Source organism: Rhinatrema bivittatum, chromosome 1 (genome assembly GCF_901001135.1).
Source record: "Rhinatrema bivittatum chromosome 1, aRhiBiv1.1, whole genome shotgun sequence".
Classification (NCBI taxonomy): domain Eukaryota; kingdom Metazoa; phylum Chordata; class Amphibia; order Gymnophiona; family Rhinatrematidae; genus Rhinatrema; species Rhinatrema bivittatum.
This window is the reverse complement of record NC_042615.1, coordinates 70,561,637-70,578,025: the sequence shown is the minus strand read 5'-3', so window position 1 is coordinate 70,578,025 and position 16,389 is coordinate 70,561,637. Positions and strand designations below refer to the sequence as shown.

Genomic DNA, 16,389 nt, shown 5'->3' with positions numbered 1-16,389 from the left:
TGAGCGCGCCGACCCCGGATTTTATAATATGTGCATGGCTGCGCGCACGTTATAAAATTGGGTGTAGATTTGTGCGTGCCAGGTTGCGCGTACAAATCTACGCCTGCGCCTAAATCTTAAAATCCCCCACCCTTGTTTTGGAGAAATTTGATTGAAGATCCTGTAGAGCACAACAGAGAAGCAGAATATTTACTTATTTTATATTACTCTCTATGCTAGGCAAACAACAAAACTATGGAATGATCTGAAGTTACAACAATTGAGCTAGAAGCAAAGTTAAAAATATCCCCAAATTGGAAGTGCCCTGGTCCTGATGGAGTGCCCAATTTTTGGCTGAAATATTTACCTCTCTCCTCTAAGACCTGGATATCTACAAAAACCAATTCATCAGACAGCCAGAACTAACTCCACAATGTCTAATAATAGGAAGAACACCCCTCCTTTCAAAGGGAGTGCAAATAATGTCCATAAAAAATTAGCGATCAATAACCTGCTCGCCTACAATTTATAAGCTGTTCATTGCAATAGATGCAGCTGAAGTACATGATCACATCAATTCCAATAATATCTTGGTAACAGAACATGAATATATCTAAAGAGGAGCACATGGAACTAAAGAACATTTGATGCTGAATAAAACCGTTATGACCCGCTGTATAAACAGTTGAAACCTCAGTATACTATGGATTTATAAGAAAGCCTTTGATAGCGTCTCACACTCTTGGATAATAAATAGCCTTAAAATATGCAACATGAACCCTGCACTGACTGAGTGCGTCAAGTTCACCATGAAAATGTGTGAACTTTACTGCTAATGCCTTTTTTAGTATGTGTATGTGCCAAAGAGAGCTTCCTTCTACAGTTCATCAAGTGTAATCTTTACAGCAACTTATCGTGTGCTTGGAAATTCTTCTTAATCAGGCCAGTGGCAGCCAATATAATTGTAACTATTTCTGTATCTTTCTGCCACATTTTATTGGTCTCTGATTGCATTTGTTGGTACTTAAAGATCTTCACTTTCTCTACATGCTCTACAAAATAGCCACTGGGTACTGATACCACTATCAGCAATGCCGTTCTTCTGTTTTTCTTCTTCATCACAATATCCAGTTATGCTTCCTGCTATATTTGTGCTCCTGACAGTTATCTATTCTTGTTTGCTAGTCTAATTCATAAATATCTTGAAGAACTGGATGTAAAAACAAGAAAGCTCCTCCATGCCCATGTATGCTGAAATTGTATATCCCTAGAGCTCAAGATGGTATGGGTCTTATTGAAATTAATTACACATATAGAACTACCATAATAAGCCTTCAGGCAAACTAAATGGCATCAATGGACTCAAATGCTCAAATAGTGCTGAAGAATGAAAGCGAGCAAGCATCATCAGTCTCAGTCTTTAAGTTTGGACAATTATTCCAGTGCATAGAGTGAATGACTGAAAATGCACCAGCACATGGAGGAGAATGTAGCTATAGAATTAGCAAAACATGAGAAAAAACTCTAAAGAATTAGACTAGCAAACAAGAATAGATAACTGTCAGGAGCACAAATATAGCAGGAAGCATAACTGGATATTGTGATGAAGAAGAAAAACAGAAGAACGGCATTGCTGATAGTGGTATCAGTACCCAGTGGCTATTTTGTAGAGCATGTAGAGAAAGTGAAGATCTTTAAGTACCAACAAATGCAATCAGAGACCAATAAAATGTGGCAGAAAGATACAGAAATAGTTACAATTATATTGGCTGCCACTGGCCTGATTAAGAAGAATTTCCAAGCACACGATAAGTTGCTGTAAAGATTACACTTGATGAACTGTAGAAGGAAGCTCTCTTTGGCACATACACATACTAAAAAAGGCATTAGCAGTAAAGTTGAGAGATTAAGATCATTCCCAACATACCTTAGTTTATGAATGAGGTTCATTCCTGTCAAGGTATGTGCGAAACGAACCTATTTGGGGAGACAGCTCCATGTTGAGAAGTGTGCACTGTGACTCAGCTCCGGGAGAGCTTTTGAGGCGTGCAAAGGGTGTAATGCATTCTCTCCTCAGTTTGCAGGTATTTTTTTCTCAATGTGGACTGAGAAAACCCCTTTGAGAAATGGTGTCAAAGATTAAAATCTGTTCTTGCCTGGGGCAACCTGGTTGAAATTGAGCTCCTTAGTGAGGGAGAAGGAATAAGTTACAAGATATTAGAGAGAACCTCATGCATGTCTAAAGACTAGGAATTAATGACACTTTAAAAAAAATGATTATTTTTACCACTTGGCAGCTTCACTTTTGCTCATTGGCCTAACGTGGCATAGTGAATGAGGCCCTAAGTTTGTGGTTGAAAATTTCCCTAAATCTAGCCAGATAAAATTTGTTTGGCTAAATTTAAGATAGCTATTTGCATGACCCAGAGTTGTTCAGCTACATGTAACCACACTTGCTGAAGATCTGCAATAGCTGGCTAAATCTAAAATCCAGCCTGGAAACACTTTCAGAAAAACCCTTTTTTTGACTTGTCAGTAGGGGGAATTTTTCAGATTCAAAGGTTTACCCCCCCCCCCCCACCTTGTTAAAAAACAAAAAAAAAAAAAACCAACCAAACAATGCTGTAGATGTTGTTAGGTCAGCAAACTCTGACTGAGAGTTTGGCTATTTTAGATGGTATCTGGCTAGCACAGTCAAGTTAACTTTAGTTAATATAAATTTCAAGCAAAACATAGAGAAGTTGATTTTAAAACAAATGTGTGTGCGCCCATACGCGCCATATTGGCATGTGAGCGAGGATACGTGAAAATATTTAATCGTGCATAAGTATGTTCCTATTTTTTTTTTGTTAACTTTCTTTATTGGAATCACACGTGACAATACAGAACCCGAGAAAACAATGTTAGTGGAAACAACCCACCATCTTGATATGACATTTTTCAATAGTCACATATGTCCTACATAATTTTTCCAATAATTTTTTCCCCTCCTCCATGCACCCTCACTACCATACCAGCATACATCCCACATTCACATCACCATACACCCAACCATCATTTCTTATTCTTTGATAGGAATTAAGACAGAAGCACCTAAGTATCAAGAGTCTTGTACGTTTTTTTTTTTTCCACAGCTTAAGATAATTTTTTTATTTCACCACCTGTCATGGATTCAGAATCTCAGACATTTTCCTGATTTCATACTTTGCAGTTTGTATCATTAACTGTTTCCGTACAATGAAATCAGAAATGTCCTTCCCTTTCCATGATAACTTTTGTATCTGCATCTGCTGAATAATGGAGTGCGGTTGCAGAGCAGATAGTTGAAATATACTGCTAATTTTAAGAGGAACTCAAGCGTGCATGAGTCTTCCATAGGATCTTGTTGGCTTTTATACGCGTATGTAAACGAATTTTAAAACATGCTCACTCGAGGCACATTCCCAGTTTATCAATTAGTCCACCAGTTTGTCCAGTTAATATTGAGGTCTTTCAGACCCCTCTGATTCTTCTTCCTGCACACTGCCCCATTGACTTGGACCCCTCACCCAGTCATATAAGTCCTAAAACTTGAGATAAGAATATAAGATATGCCATATTGGGTCAGACCAAGAGTCCATCAAGCCCAGTATCCTGTTTCCAACAGTGGCCAATTCAAGTCACAAGTACCTGGCAAGTACCCAAACATTAGATCACAAGCTACTATTGCTTATGAAATACCATAATAGCAATTTATGGATTTTTCCTCTAGGAACTTATCTAAACTTTTTTTAAACCCAGTTACACTAACTGCTGTAACCACATCCACTGGCAATGAATTCCAGAGCTTAACTATGCGCTGAGTGAAAAAGAATTTCTTCAGTTTGTTTTAAATGAGCTGCTTGCTCCTCATCAGGAACAGCAATAAAGTTATGCGGATATCTAGCATATGCCTGCTGCAGATTTCGGTTTTAAAATTCAGAATTATAGACTTGTCTTGGCCCCGCCCCAGAATGCCTCTGCCCCTCCCATCCCCAGCCTCTTTACCCGCCCCCTTATTTCTCACGCGTGCCCGGGTACATATATGGGTATTTTGCAGCTTTTTAAAATCCACGTTGCTCGCACTCGGCCCACATATGCGCGAATGTGGGAATTTGTGCCCCAGCAACACTTTTAAAATTAACCAAGAGTTTGGATTTCATGCCAGTCAAATAAAATACACTAACAACCTTTCCTCTCCCCCGCCCCCCCCCCCCCCCCACACACAGGCATTTTGCAATTATGGCACAAGAGCTTTGATGTTATAAATGGATTATTTTTCAGTTGGAATTTCATATATTTATATGACTAATGTAAAACTGTCCTCTGTTTTATTGTAAACCACTTTGATTTATGCTTGAAAGGTGGTTAACAAGTAACTAAACTAAACTAAGCTTTGGTATTAGGCAGGCCTGTATACCACAGAAAGCCATGCAAACTTTGTTCTTAACTTTAAACTGTATAACTCTAAAAATCTCAAACAATTAGAGCACCTGCAAAGAACATCAAATAGATTTAAACAAAAGGGATGTTTTGGTGCAATATGCAATAATGAAAATAGACTATTTTAATAATTTAATTAGCAAAAGGATGGCACAGATAATGAGAGCAAAAACTGTGATCCCATCAAGTTCTAGTCCCCAGAATCACTTTTATTTTATTTTTCTGCTAAAACAGACTGGACAGTATCCCTTTAAGTCAACTCAGATCTAGTGAGCTCTACAATTTATCAGTAAAATACGGTAATAAATGTTTCTGAGCAAATTAGCAAAATATACAAGACTAAAACCATAGAATTATAAGAGATGCTTACAGTGATTTGAGGTTAATTAGGTAATCAAAATGGTCCTCTTGCATTTTGTGGACCAGGTTATATGACAGGTTCCTGCAAGGGCAACACAATAAAGGTTAAGTGTTTCTTCTTTTCCACTCTTGATAGCATTGCATTCATGGCTGGCTAGAAATACATAATAATAAGACATGCCGGTGATAAGAAAGAAAACCCACTTGTACTTTAAGCATTGACAGCTTTAAGGTAATCATCAACGCAAAAGAACTTGTGTAAAATATTGATCATTCTCCTATTGTAATCTACAGTGGATATTGACGAAAACGTCTTTGAGGACCTGGTATCATACATGTACAGTAATAGCCATCATTCTGGCTGTATGGTAAACTTTAATCATTTACCAGTCCCTCCTCATCCACATTTTCATTAAGATTTTGTAACTTGTATCCTTTAAACCAGCAGATGAATAGTTCCTTTTTTATTGTATTTTAATATGCAAATAAAAAAACTTTTTACTTATCTTCTTTCTTATGTGCTCCATTGTAAACTTTTTTATTTCACAGCATTCAGACGTTTATGTGTATGCTTGCTAACTTTTAAGCATCTAAATGTGTGTTCTCCTGGTTAATGCAAGTACCCAACATTGCAATGTTTTTGCAATAACCCATTGCCTGCATCAGGGGTTTCTTTATAATTATATTCTTTATAAACTCCTCATAATTTAAAAATGGTAAGCAGCCATTTCAGTTCCTGAAAGAAGTCAATATCCACTGTAGAGAAGGATCAATATTTTACACAAGTTCTTTTGAGTTGATGATTATATTTTTGGAACTTTGTTGTTTGCTTCCCATCGTACACTAAGTTTCAAGGTAATGACAACTGAAGTAGTCTCTAGGCAGGTCATTGAGGGTATTTGTTATGATATTATTAAATTATTCGCTGGTGAATGGGGATATGTGCTGGTCCAGTTTGTTTGCATTTTTAAAGTGCCAGTGCACTTTAGCCATGCCTGAATATAGAAAATCGGACTATCAATTTTTGTGCATGTGGTGATGGCTACTCCCACTGGGAGGAGCCCCATGAGGAACCACAGTACTAGGCTAGACTTGAGACACGCAAATACAGAGATTTATCTTTTATTATAAGCTGGATGATACTACCAGAAGTGGCAGTAATGAGGTGATCCAGTAGTAGTAGTCCAGGGACCCTTGGCAGAGGGGACCCGTCTCACAATGATAGATGTTAACAGCACACGGTGGTATAGGGAGTTCCGGTTGCAGGTTCCCAGTCAGAGCTGTAGATGAGACAGACTGGTAAAGGTTAGATTACTCACTAACAGGCCGATACAGTAAAGCGCGGCCACAATTACCCCGTTTCTAACCTGCTGTGTACTCACAATTTGGCCACGTAAGTCTAACCCGCGATTCACTATCTGTTTTTACCGATCCTTATTGCTTCTTTTACTCGACGCGTATCCCTTTCCGCCCGCGGCATGTATATGTATGTAAATGATCCGATTAGCTATTCCCTCCCATACAGTAACGTGCGCCGCGACTATCTCCTTTTTAACCTGCTATCTTGCCGCGTCTTTTACCTGCTAATTTACCGCCTACCCTGACCCTGGCGTTCACACTAATGCCAGGGTCAGGGTAGGCGGTAAATTACGAAATTTCACACGAAAATTCACAGTCCCAAACCAAACCAACCCAATCCAAGCCCCCAGCAGAGAGAGAAAACATTTCACAGACCCGGGCAAACTTTCCCCCAGCCCCCGCTCACCTGCCCTGACCGCGGCCACGCAAGCCCCCAGCAGCAGCAGTAGAAGGGTGGCGAGAGAGAGTGGCTTCAGTGGATCGGGCGCTCCCCATGTGAGGTGGCTTCCAGCAGCCCCGCCGGCGAAGATGAATACGCGCATGCCGTGACCTCCGATGTCCAGCCGGGCGCTCAGGTCACGGCGTGTGCGCATGCACCTACGCTGCCTTGAGCGCCCATATCGGACGTACAGACATGCACATATTCACCTTCACCGGTGGGGCTGCTGGAAGCCGCCTCGCATGGGGAGTGCCCGATCCGCCCTGGGCTGCTGAAGCCGCTCTCTCTTGACGCCCTTCTACTGCTGTTGCTGGGGGCTTGCGTGGCCGCGGCCAGGGCAGGTGAGCAGAGGCTGGGGGAAAGTTTGCCCGGGACTATGAAATTTCGTCTCTCTCTGCTGGGGCTTGGATTGGGTTGGTTTGGTTTGGTTTGGGACTGTGAAATTTCGTCTCTCTCTGCTGGGGCTTGGATTGGGTTGGTTTGGTTTGGGACTGTGAAATTTCATCTCTCTCTGCTGGGGCTTGCCTGACTATTGGGTTGGTTTGGTTTGGGTCTGTGAAATTTCGTCTCTCTTGCCCCTCCAAAGGAGGGTGCTTTGTTGCGCTCCCTGCCTCCGATCGCCGGCTGCTGGGGCTTGCTGGCGCCGGGCGATCAAGGCAGTGGGGTCTATAGGAGAGCAATCCACTTCCTGGTACCTGTCATTTTAAACGTTATTTCAAATGATGTTTGAAATGACAGGTTCCAGCGCACCCAGGATACTGTATAGACGCTGTATAGCGCCTATACAGTAAAATGGATTGCGCTTCATGGACGCTTCTTGGACGCGCTTTGGACGCGGCTTGCATTTGCATGCCATTTAAATACTGTATCGAGCGGTATGTGATCCGGACTGTGCGCACGGCAAACGAGCGGGCGCCCGGCACTGCTGCACTTTTTCTACCGCGTCCTTACTGTATTGGCCTGTAAGTTGGTAGCTGTATAGATGTAGATCCCAGCAGGCAGAAGTAGTTGGATTACATGCACCCAGGCAAGGAGAGCAGGCCCTCGAGGAGCGAGTACCTGGTATCCCAGATAGGCACCTGAAAGAAAGCAAAGGGCCCCCAAGGAACGGGTACCCAGGTTAGATGAAATACCCCGAAGGGCAGAGAGAGCTTCCAGCGGCATTATGGAAGTGGTAGAGTAGCTCAGACCGGAGACGTATCCAATTCTTGCTAACTCGAATTGTTAGCAAACAAAGGGCAGGCTAAACACCCGGATGGCGTGACGACACTCGAGGGGACGCCCCCGAGGTTCCCGCCATGATGTGGATAAAGACGTGGGTGGCGTGTGCGCACGTACCCTAAGAGGCCCTCAGGAGAAACATGGCAAATAGCCTTGCCATAGCCATTCTGGGGACACCGGAGAGAGCAACAAGCAGACGCGGCAGTAGCCATCTTCCCAAGACTAGCAGGGAGAGCAGAAAGAAAGGTGAGGCACAGAGGTCGAAGCTGTCTGAGACCGACGGACGCAACAGTACCCCCCTTCAAAAGGGCCCCTCCAGATCCCCTACCTGGTCTTGGTTTCTGATGATGTGATTGGTGGTATTGATGATGCATCTCTTTATCCATGATATTTGCCAAAGGCTCCCAAGAGTTTTCTTCAGGTCCATAACCCTCCCATGACAGGAGGTATTCCCAAACTCTGCCTCTCTTTCTTACATCAAGGATGGTATCAACCTTGTACTTGATGTCTTCTTCTGCATCAATAGGAGTAGGTTCAGGTGTCTTGGTGGAAAACTCGCTAAGGACAAGAGGTTTCAGTAGCGAGACATGGAACGCATTATGAATCTTCATTGCTGGAGGAAGTTTCAGATTGTAAGTGAGCATACCCAATCATCGGAGGCTAGGAAAGGGTCCGACAAAGCGTGAAGCAAACCGAGCTGATGGTAGCTTGAGTCTTAGATATTTTGTAGACAGCCAGACCTTTTCACCAGGCTGGAATTCAGGAGCTTTGCTATGGTGAGCGTCATAGCCCTTCTTAGCTCTTTGTCCAGCTTTTTGGAGCATCTCGTTAGTCTCTCTCTAGAGTTGTTGAATATCTTTGGCAGTAGAATGAGCTGCCGGGGACGACACTGAAAGTGGAAGTGGTAAAGGTGGTAAGGGTTGTCGTCCGTAGACCACTTCAAAAGGTGTAGATCCAGTTGATGATGCTGGATGGGAGTTGATGGCGAATTCAGCTCAGGGCAACAGTTCAGACCAGTCATTCTGACGTGAACCAACATAGTCTCGAAGGAACTGCTTGAGTGTTCTATTCATTCTCTCAGTTTGGCCATTTGATTGAGGATGGTATGCAGAGGTGAAGTCAAGTGTGATGTCGAACTTCTTGCACAAAGCCTTTCAGAACTTGGCTTTAAATTGGGCTCCTCTGTCAGAGACAATGTGTTTTGGCATGCCGTGCAGGCAAAAGATGTGGCTGATGAATAGTCTCGCAAGCTCCATGGCTGAAGGCAAGCCAAGAAGAGCCACGAAGTGAGCCATCTTCGAGAAACGATCCACTGTAACCCAGATGGTATTGTTACCTCCAGAAAGTGGTAAGTCACCACAAAGTCTGTAACAATGTGAGTCCAGGGCTCATCTGGTACTGGAAAAGGATGAATCAGGCCCCAAGGACGTCCAGGCAGAGGTTTCTGTCTGGCACAATTGGAACAAGAAGCTACGTACGCAAAAGTGACTTCCTTCATGGTGGGCCACCAGTAGTACTTCTGTAGCTTTGCCAGAGTTCTTCATTGACCAGGATGTCCAGCCAGTTTCAAATCGTGAGCCCATGCTAACAGTTTCTTTCTTAGAATGCAGGGTACAATGGTCTTGCCCAGAAGTACCGGATGTGTTGCGGATAGAATAACTCTCTTTGGGTCGATGATATGCTGGGGTTCATCAGGAACGTCTTCAGAGAGAAAAGAGCGAGATAGGGCATCTGCTCTGACGTTATTATCTCCAGGGCGGTATTTTAGCACAAATTCAAATCTGTTAAAGAACAGGGACCATCTCGCCTGTCTGCGGTTAAGGTGCTGGGCATGACGGAGGTACTCCAGATTCTTGTGATCAGTGTAAACAGTGATCTGATGTTGTGCACCTTCAAGCCAGGGGTGCCATTCCTCAAATGACATCTTTATCGCCAGTAGTTCTTTATCCCCAATGCCGTAGTTCTTCTCCGCTGGCGAGAAGTGTCGGGAGAAGAAAGAACATGGATGCAAGATCTTAGAGTCACTGGTCTGGCTTAGCACAGCTCCTATGCCTATGTCCAAGGCATCGACTTCTACAATGAAGGGACGTGCAGGGTCCAGATGGCGGAGGCATGGCTTACTTGAGAAGGCGTCTTTTAGTTTCTGAAATGCTGTCACAGCCTCCGTAGACCAATTGGTGACGTTGGCACCTTTCTTTGTCATCACAGTTAATGGAACTGTCAGTGAAGAGTAATTCTTGATGAAGGCTCTGTATTAGTTGGTGAATTCCAGAAATCGTCTAAGAGCTTTCAGACCAGTTGGTTGTGTCCATTTTTGAATACAATCAAGCTTCTGAGGGTCCATCTGGAAACCTTTGTTTGAAACAATGTAACCTAAGAAGGGCACAGATTCCTTGTGGAATTCGCATTTAGACAGCTTGGTGTATAAGCGATTCTCGCGAAGTCTCTGCAGCACTCTTTTGACATCTTCCAGATGGGTGTTCAGGTCCTGGGAAAAAATCAAGATGTCGTCTAAGTACACAACGACACATTGGTAGAGTAGATCATGCAGAATGTTGTCCATCATGTTTTGGAAGACAGCCGGGGCGTTGCACAGGCCGAAGGGCATCACCAGTTATTCAAAGTGCCCATCCCTGGTATTAAAAGCCATCTTCCATTCATCGCCAGAGTGGATGCGAACTAGATTATAGGCTCCTTTGAGATCAAGCTTGGATAATATCTTGGCTCCCTGTAATCTATTGAATAGCTCCAAGATGAGTGGTAAGGGATAGCGATCCTTTACAGTGATCTCGTTTAGACCACTGTAGTCAATGCATGGATGTAATGTTCCGTCCTTCTTCCCCATGAAGAAGAAGCCTGCGCCAGCAGGAGACTTAGAGAGTCTTATATGAAACCTTTTTGAAGATTCTCCTGGATGTACTCTGACATCACTTTATTTTCTACTATGGAGAGAGGGTAAACCCTTCCCTTGGGTGGTTCTGTGTTAGGCTTCAAATTGATGGCGCAGTCGTATGATCTGTGTGGAGGCAGTATATCAGCAGCTTCTTTGGAAAATACATCTTGAAAAGATGTACTAAAACACCAATACATCTCATATTAGGAAAACATTGCTGGGCCACAACCACACCAAAAATGGGTTACAATACACCTAATACCATATGGGTTCCAAGAGTCTTATTTGCAGGTGTTTCTGGTTGGCAACACAGCAGTGTATGATAGTGATATTTTTACCTCGGAAGACTGTACTTTAGAAGTCCTTTGGGAGGGGCCAGGGGGTGGGAACACAAGGCTGTAACTTTTGCCTAGGGCACTTAATATCCTTATACTGGCTCTGATTGGAAAACCAAAATTAAGAGGTAAAAAAAACAAAACAAAACAGTACAAGGAGTAAGCAGCACAATAATTGTTCACACGGGGCAGCAAAAAAACTGGCACTAGCCCTGGGGTGAGGCTGAATGCCAGTGTGTTGTGTTAACATTTTTATAAAAGCAATTATGAAGAAATTTATGAAACAGGCATGAGACTTGAAGCAATTAAGTTGTGAATGATGGAACGCAATTGTATTTTCTGTAACAGTTCTGTGCTGATGGCTAGACCTCCAACCCAGGCTCATAAGGTTCTTGATGCAACGGCCTAGGAGTGAATAGAAATTCAGCTTTAAAATCTTACAGCTGTGAGAGTTCTTTCAGGTCTCTCAGTAAGGATGGAGGAAATACTTCAATCCTGTTGTTAGCCAAGTCTCTGTGGAAAGAACCCAAAATGTCAAATGGTAATAATTGTTAGTTTTACTAGATTTTTGTTACTGTACCATGATAAATATATACATTAGGATCAGCCAGATGACCCAGTGGTAGAGGACTTCCATGGAGGCAGCCTATCAGGCATACACAGTAAACTGTGAAACTTTTCTGGAAAACGTGCTAACGCAAAACAACCTGAAATTCTAAAAAAAAGTTGAAATTTCAGTGTTTTGTGTGTGTGAGTGGGTGGGGTTTTTTTTGCCTGTTTATGTCACTTTTGAAAAATAAAATTCACAAAACTGTGAATTTTCACACATAATCCACTATACACAAGTTTACTAAAATTCTGACTTAATGAGCTACAGTGATGTAATGTCATGCAAAGCAGATCATTAATTCAGAATTGAGCAAAAACCGGTGTGCCAAGATGTCTTTGCATGCTGATTTTTGCAAAGACAGCAATACTAATTTAGATGTATAATTCACATGGCAATGTGAGAAGTGTTCCCCCCCAATGGGGGTCAATGCAATAAATGAGTGCGTGATGCAATATTTAAATAAGGGGTCACGCTGCCAAGGAGGCGCTAGGGACAATTGCACGCTCAGGGTGCCTCCTTGGCACGCCCCAGGAGAGGTTGGCTGTCAGTGGGTTAGGAAAACGGATGCTCAATTTTACGAGCGTCTGTTTTCCTAACTGGTGGACAGCCACAGGCTAGGAAAATGGATGCTCGTCACTTGAGTGTCCGTTTCCCTAACCTGACCACCGCCATGTTTTTTTAAACCTTTTAAATTTTTTGGTTCCTCTGACTTAATATCGCCACAAATCGGCGGATGTACAGAAAAGCAGTATTTTCTGCTTTTTTGGGCAACTTTTTAGGCTACTCAGAAATTAACGCCTGCTCTGGGCAGGCGTTAATTTCTGAAAGTAAAAATGTGCAGGTTGGGCGCACATTTTGTTTTTTTAGATCAGGGGTGAATAACTAATAGCCTCATCAACATGCATTTGCACGTGATGAGCGTTATTAGTTTCGCCAGGGGTTGGACGCGCGTTTTGGACACGCTAATCCCCTTATAGTATACGAGGTTGTGGATGGCATCCAAATCGCGCATCCAACCATGGGTTAAACAGTGCGCTCGACTGAGTGTATTGTTTTGTGTGGCCCCCATGAGAGAAAATGAATTGCAAACAACTGCAATTTCAGCCAAGATCCTCAATTTTGAAATTAAATCAAGCAGAGAAATCTCTTATCATTTTGCAGACAATTGTTGTGTTTATCCTGGGAGCTGAAGAACACTTTGGTAGAATGAGACATATAGGGGCCCCTGTACTAACAGCTTTCTCCCACTTTGTGTCTACGGCAACAATGCTTAGTAAACAGAGCCCTAATTAGCAACTGCATCTCATTTAATATTCCAGAACTAACTACAGTGAACTAAAAATCCTATTCTACGGTTCCTAGAATCAGTACAGAGGTAAAGTTTAAAATGTGTTTGTTTAAATTTTTGTAAAGTTATTTCTTTCGGTACTTTTGGTTCCTATGTACAAGAAGGTAGCGCATATAATCCTACATGGTTCTAACAACTAAAAGCAAAGATATCCAAGCTTAAAAAATTAAACTTACAGCTCATCCAGCTTCCGCAGAGATGAAAAGGTGTTCTCACTTATACTGTTGATCTGGTTTTTCCTCAGCACCCTGCAATGCTCAAAAATAAGTTCTTACATAATAAGTGAAAATAACTGAATAGACAGTGCTAGAATAATTTAATTTCTGCTATGCTGCATGATGGCCTATTTGATCATTTTGAATCACTGCAGCAAGCAAATACACCCTTTGTGTGCCTCTTGCATTTGGCCACAATATTAGGTTTTCTACGAAGCAAATTCTCTGGTAAATGAAGGCAGGCATGTCTGAATATGAAGGAAAGCTGGACTGAACCAAATATAATGGGGGTCATTTTGGAACAGTCTGCATACATGTGTAGGCTGCTACATGCCAAAATTACACTGACTTTGAAAGCAAAATTACATGTGCAAGCTTGCTTTGAAAATTGTCCTAGCAAAACTCTCCCTACACGTTACACCTGCTAATCTTGTGCAGGGAGTTTGTCCAAAAAAATGCATGTGCGTAAAAAGAAAAATCTGTGCAAAAAATCCAAACCTTGCCCAGACTCTGCCCCCAGAATGCCTTTTCACTACATGCATAAAATTACATGCACCAAGACTTTGGTGGTGTTCACAAAAGAAGCTAGGCTTTAAGCCTAGGAGTCGAGAGTTAGATTTACTCCCTGCATTTAAAATGAGTGGTCCCCCCCATGCCTACACTGGCTTCTGTACCAGGGAACAAAAGAAAACACAGCAAGCAAACAAAAGGTGGAACAAATGGCTAAGCTCAACCAAGAGGCATGCGCTCCTCTGCAAGTTTCATCTTTTGTACAACTAGATGTGGCAGAAAAGATGGGCAGACTTGATAGGTCATATGATCTTCTTCTGCCATCATGATTCTGTGTTTCTATGATGTCATCCTATGACATCATCCAGGCTTAAAGGCACAAATCCCATTGTATACCATCTACTACTGAAACCAATACAACTTATTACCTTCCATGGGTAGAGGTTAAGCACAGATTATATAGAGATTAGTGGCATATGGACCAGAAGTGGGACCTGGACCACATGGCAAATGAATGAAAATGTTTTTTTCAAAGTGAGACAGAGTTCTTTGCAGAAAACCAAATGTTTTAGCAAACATTAAGATGGGCAAATGAAAGGCAGAAATATCTCCCAAACCCCAATTATTTATCAGGGTAGAGATAAGTAGAGTGATCACTTGGTTCTGATTTACTAGTTTAAAGCTGTTATAGTTCTGTTTGTTGTACACCTTTCTGCTGCCACTCGGAGGCTGAGAAGTTATTGGCTTCAATTCGCAAATGAATGACTGGAGTAAAATTTAGGGTTTCTAATTATGGATTAAAACCAATAAATAACCCCTTCCTTCACAGTAATAAGTACTGTAATCTGACCTCTTCTTCCGCACTCTCATCAGCTGTCAGTTATGGTGCGTCACCTCACTGTGGTCTCTTTGCTGCTTGGGCCTCATCACAGCTGCTTCTGCAGCTCTTCTGCTGATTGGGGGCTGCAGCTAAAATGCGACATCTCACAGGGAGCTGCAGTTTGCACGATTTCTATACTCGTGAGTACAGCACAGGAGTACCAACACCAGAGTGGGAGGGAGGGGGCTCAAATTCAGTGTGAGCTACGCAGTTTAGGGTTATCAGCTGTAGCAGCACCGAATTGGAAGAGGAGTGGCAGGAGCATTTGCAAAGAGCAGCTGAAGAGGAGAAGTAGATACGGAACCGACCGGGCAACAAGGAAGGTAGAGGGGAGCATTAGATTGCTAGAGTAGAAGGTGGAGGGGGAGTGCTTAGAAAGCTAGATGGAGGCACCCAAGTGCTCTGCTGATGCTGAAGCTGGGGTTCGGGGTGGGGGGTGGGGGATTGTGAATGCTATGCATTTTTAGAAAATATGTAAAAAAAGAAAAGAAAAATCAACTTTGGGTTAACAGAAAATGTACCCTAGGAAAGTGCCCATAACATAAAAACTGATAAACAATGATTTCTATCCTGCTTAATGAACTCCTAATTTACATTTTGGGGCAATTTTCAAAACTGTGCAGGCAAGCGCAAAAGTCCGCAGGTACTTTTTTCTGTGGAGTTTGTGCCAGTTCTCAAAGGGAAAGGATGTGCTTAGATTCCCCTTAGAAAATTGTCCATGCAGAAAGTACCCAGAGAAATGTGAACCTGCTCTTTCTGCGGATAGTTTTGTTCCCAGCAGCGTAGTTTTGAAAATGCAAAACTGCATGCAGTGTTTCCCTGCCCCACCAGGAATACCTCCACCAGAAACTACGTACATGCTTTTTCACGAGTAAAGGAGGGCACTTTTCAAATAGCCATTTAAATGGGCAAACGGCTTCTTTATAAACGTCTAAGATCAGAAACCCCAGTTATACTGAAGCTATTCACTAAGCATTCTTCTTTTGTGCCTGTAAAGACCAATACAAGACTTGCAGGTCCAGCTGCAGTGATAAGACGTGCACTTGACGTTTAAGAATGTGCATTACAATTGTTTACAGCAATTATTTCCTGTTCTATAAATGATATGTGCCATGGCATGAAAATACTCACAACACAGTTAAAGTACTGCAGGAGGTAAAAGTGGTATTCTTTAAGCTGCGAATGCTGTTGCCTTCAAAATCTCTAGAAGAAAACGTCAAAATATGATTATCTTACATGAACAAATGTGCAGTTTCATCTTTTCCTCCTCTCATTGCATTCTCCCTACTCAGGTGATCCAAGAATAGCAGGATAAGAGTTGAAACCCTTCAGTATTCTCTTCTGCCAGAAGTTACCTGTTCTTCCCATGGACATCAGGCTACCTGCTTGGCAGGACTGCGTCACCTGCCAGGATATCTGACTTTGAGCCCATTTCTACTGTGCCCTCCAGCACAGCTAATAAGCCAGGGATCTGGGTCCAACAAAAACTAATTATATGCTAAACATACATTGGTCCTTCTTTATAACAATTGGGCTGCTAATGCATACCAACAAATGTCTTTATTCTTGTTGTATATCTATAGGGGGTGCTACAAAGATTGAAGCAACTTGTTTCTTCTTGGTGACTCTCTTGCTCAAGTTTTTGTCTGTGCTTCATAGTTTAGTTTCATTTCTGTTGTTATATCTGCCGGGTTGGCTGGGCTGCTTGCTCCTGCAGGTGGACTGGGCTGCTTGCTACTGAAGCAAAAAAGAGTTGTGAGATGCCATTGTTGGCATCTT

The 16,389-nt window shown here is 42.5% G+C and overlaps 1 protein-coding gene across 1 annotated transcript in view; it reads right to left on the bottom strand.

The window, feature by feature from the left end:
- The window catches only part of RXFP1 (relaxin family peptide receptor 1), a 267,825-nt gene that overhangs the window by 50,370 nt on the left and 201,066 nt on the right, over window positions 1-16,389 (bottom strand). Inside the window, 4 exon segments of the mRNA XM_029603880.1 lie at window positions 4,811-4,882; window positions 11,489-11,560; window positions 13,182-13,253; window positions 15,742-15,813. Coding sequence (XP_029459740.1) covers window positions 4,811-4,882; window positions 11,489-11,560; window positions 13,182-13,253; window positions 15,742-15,813 — 288 coding nt within the window.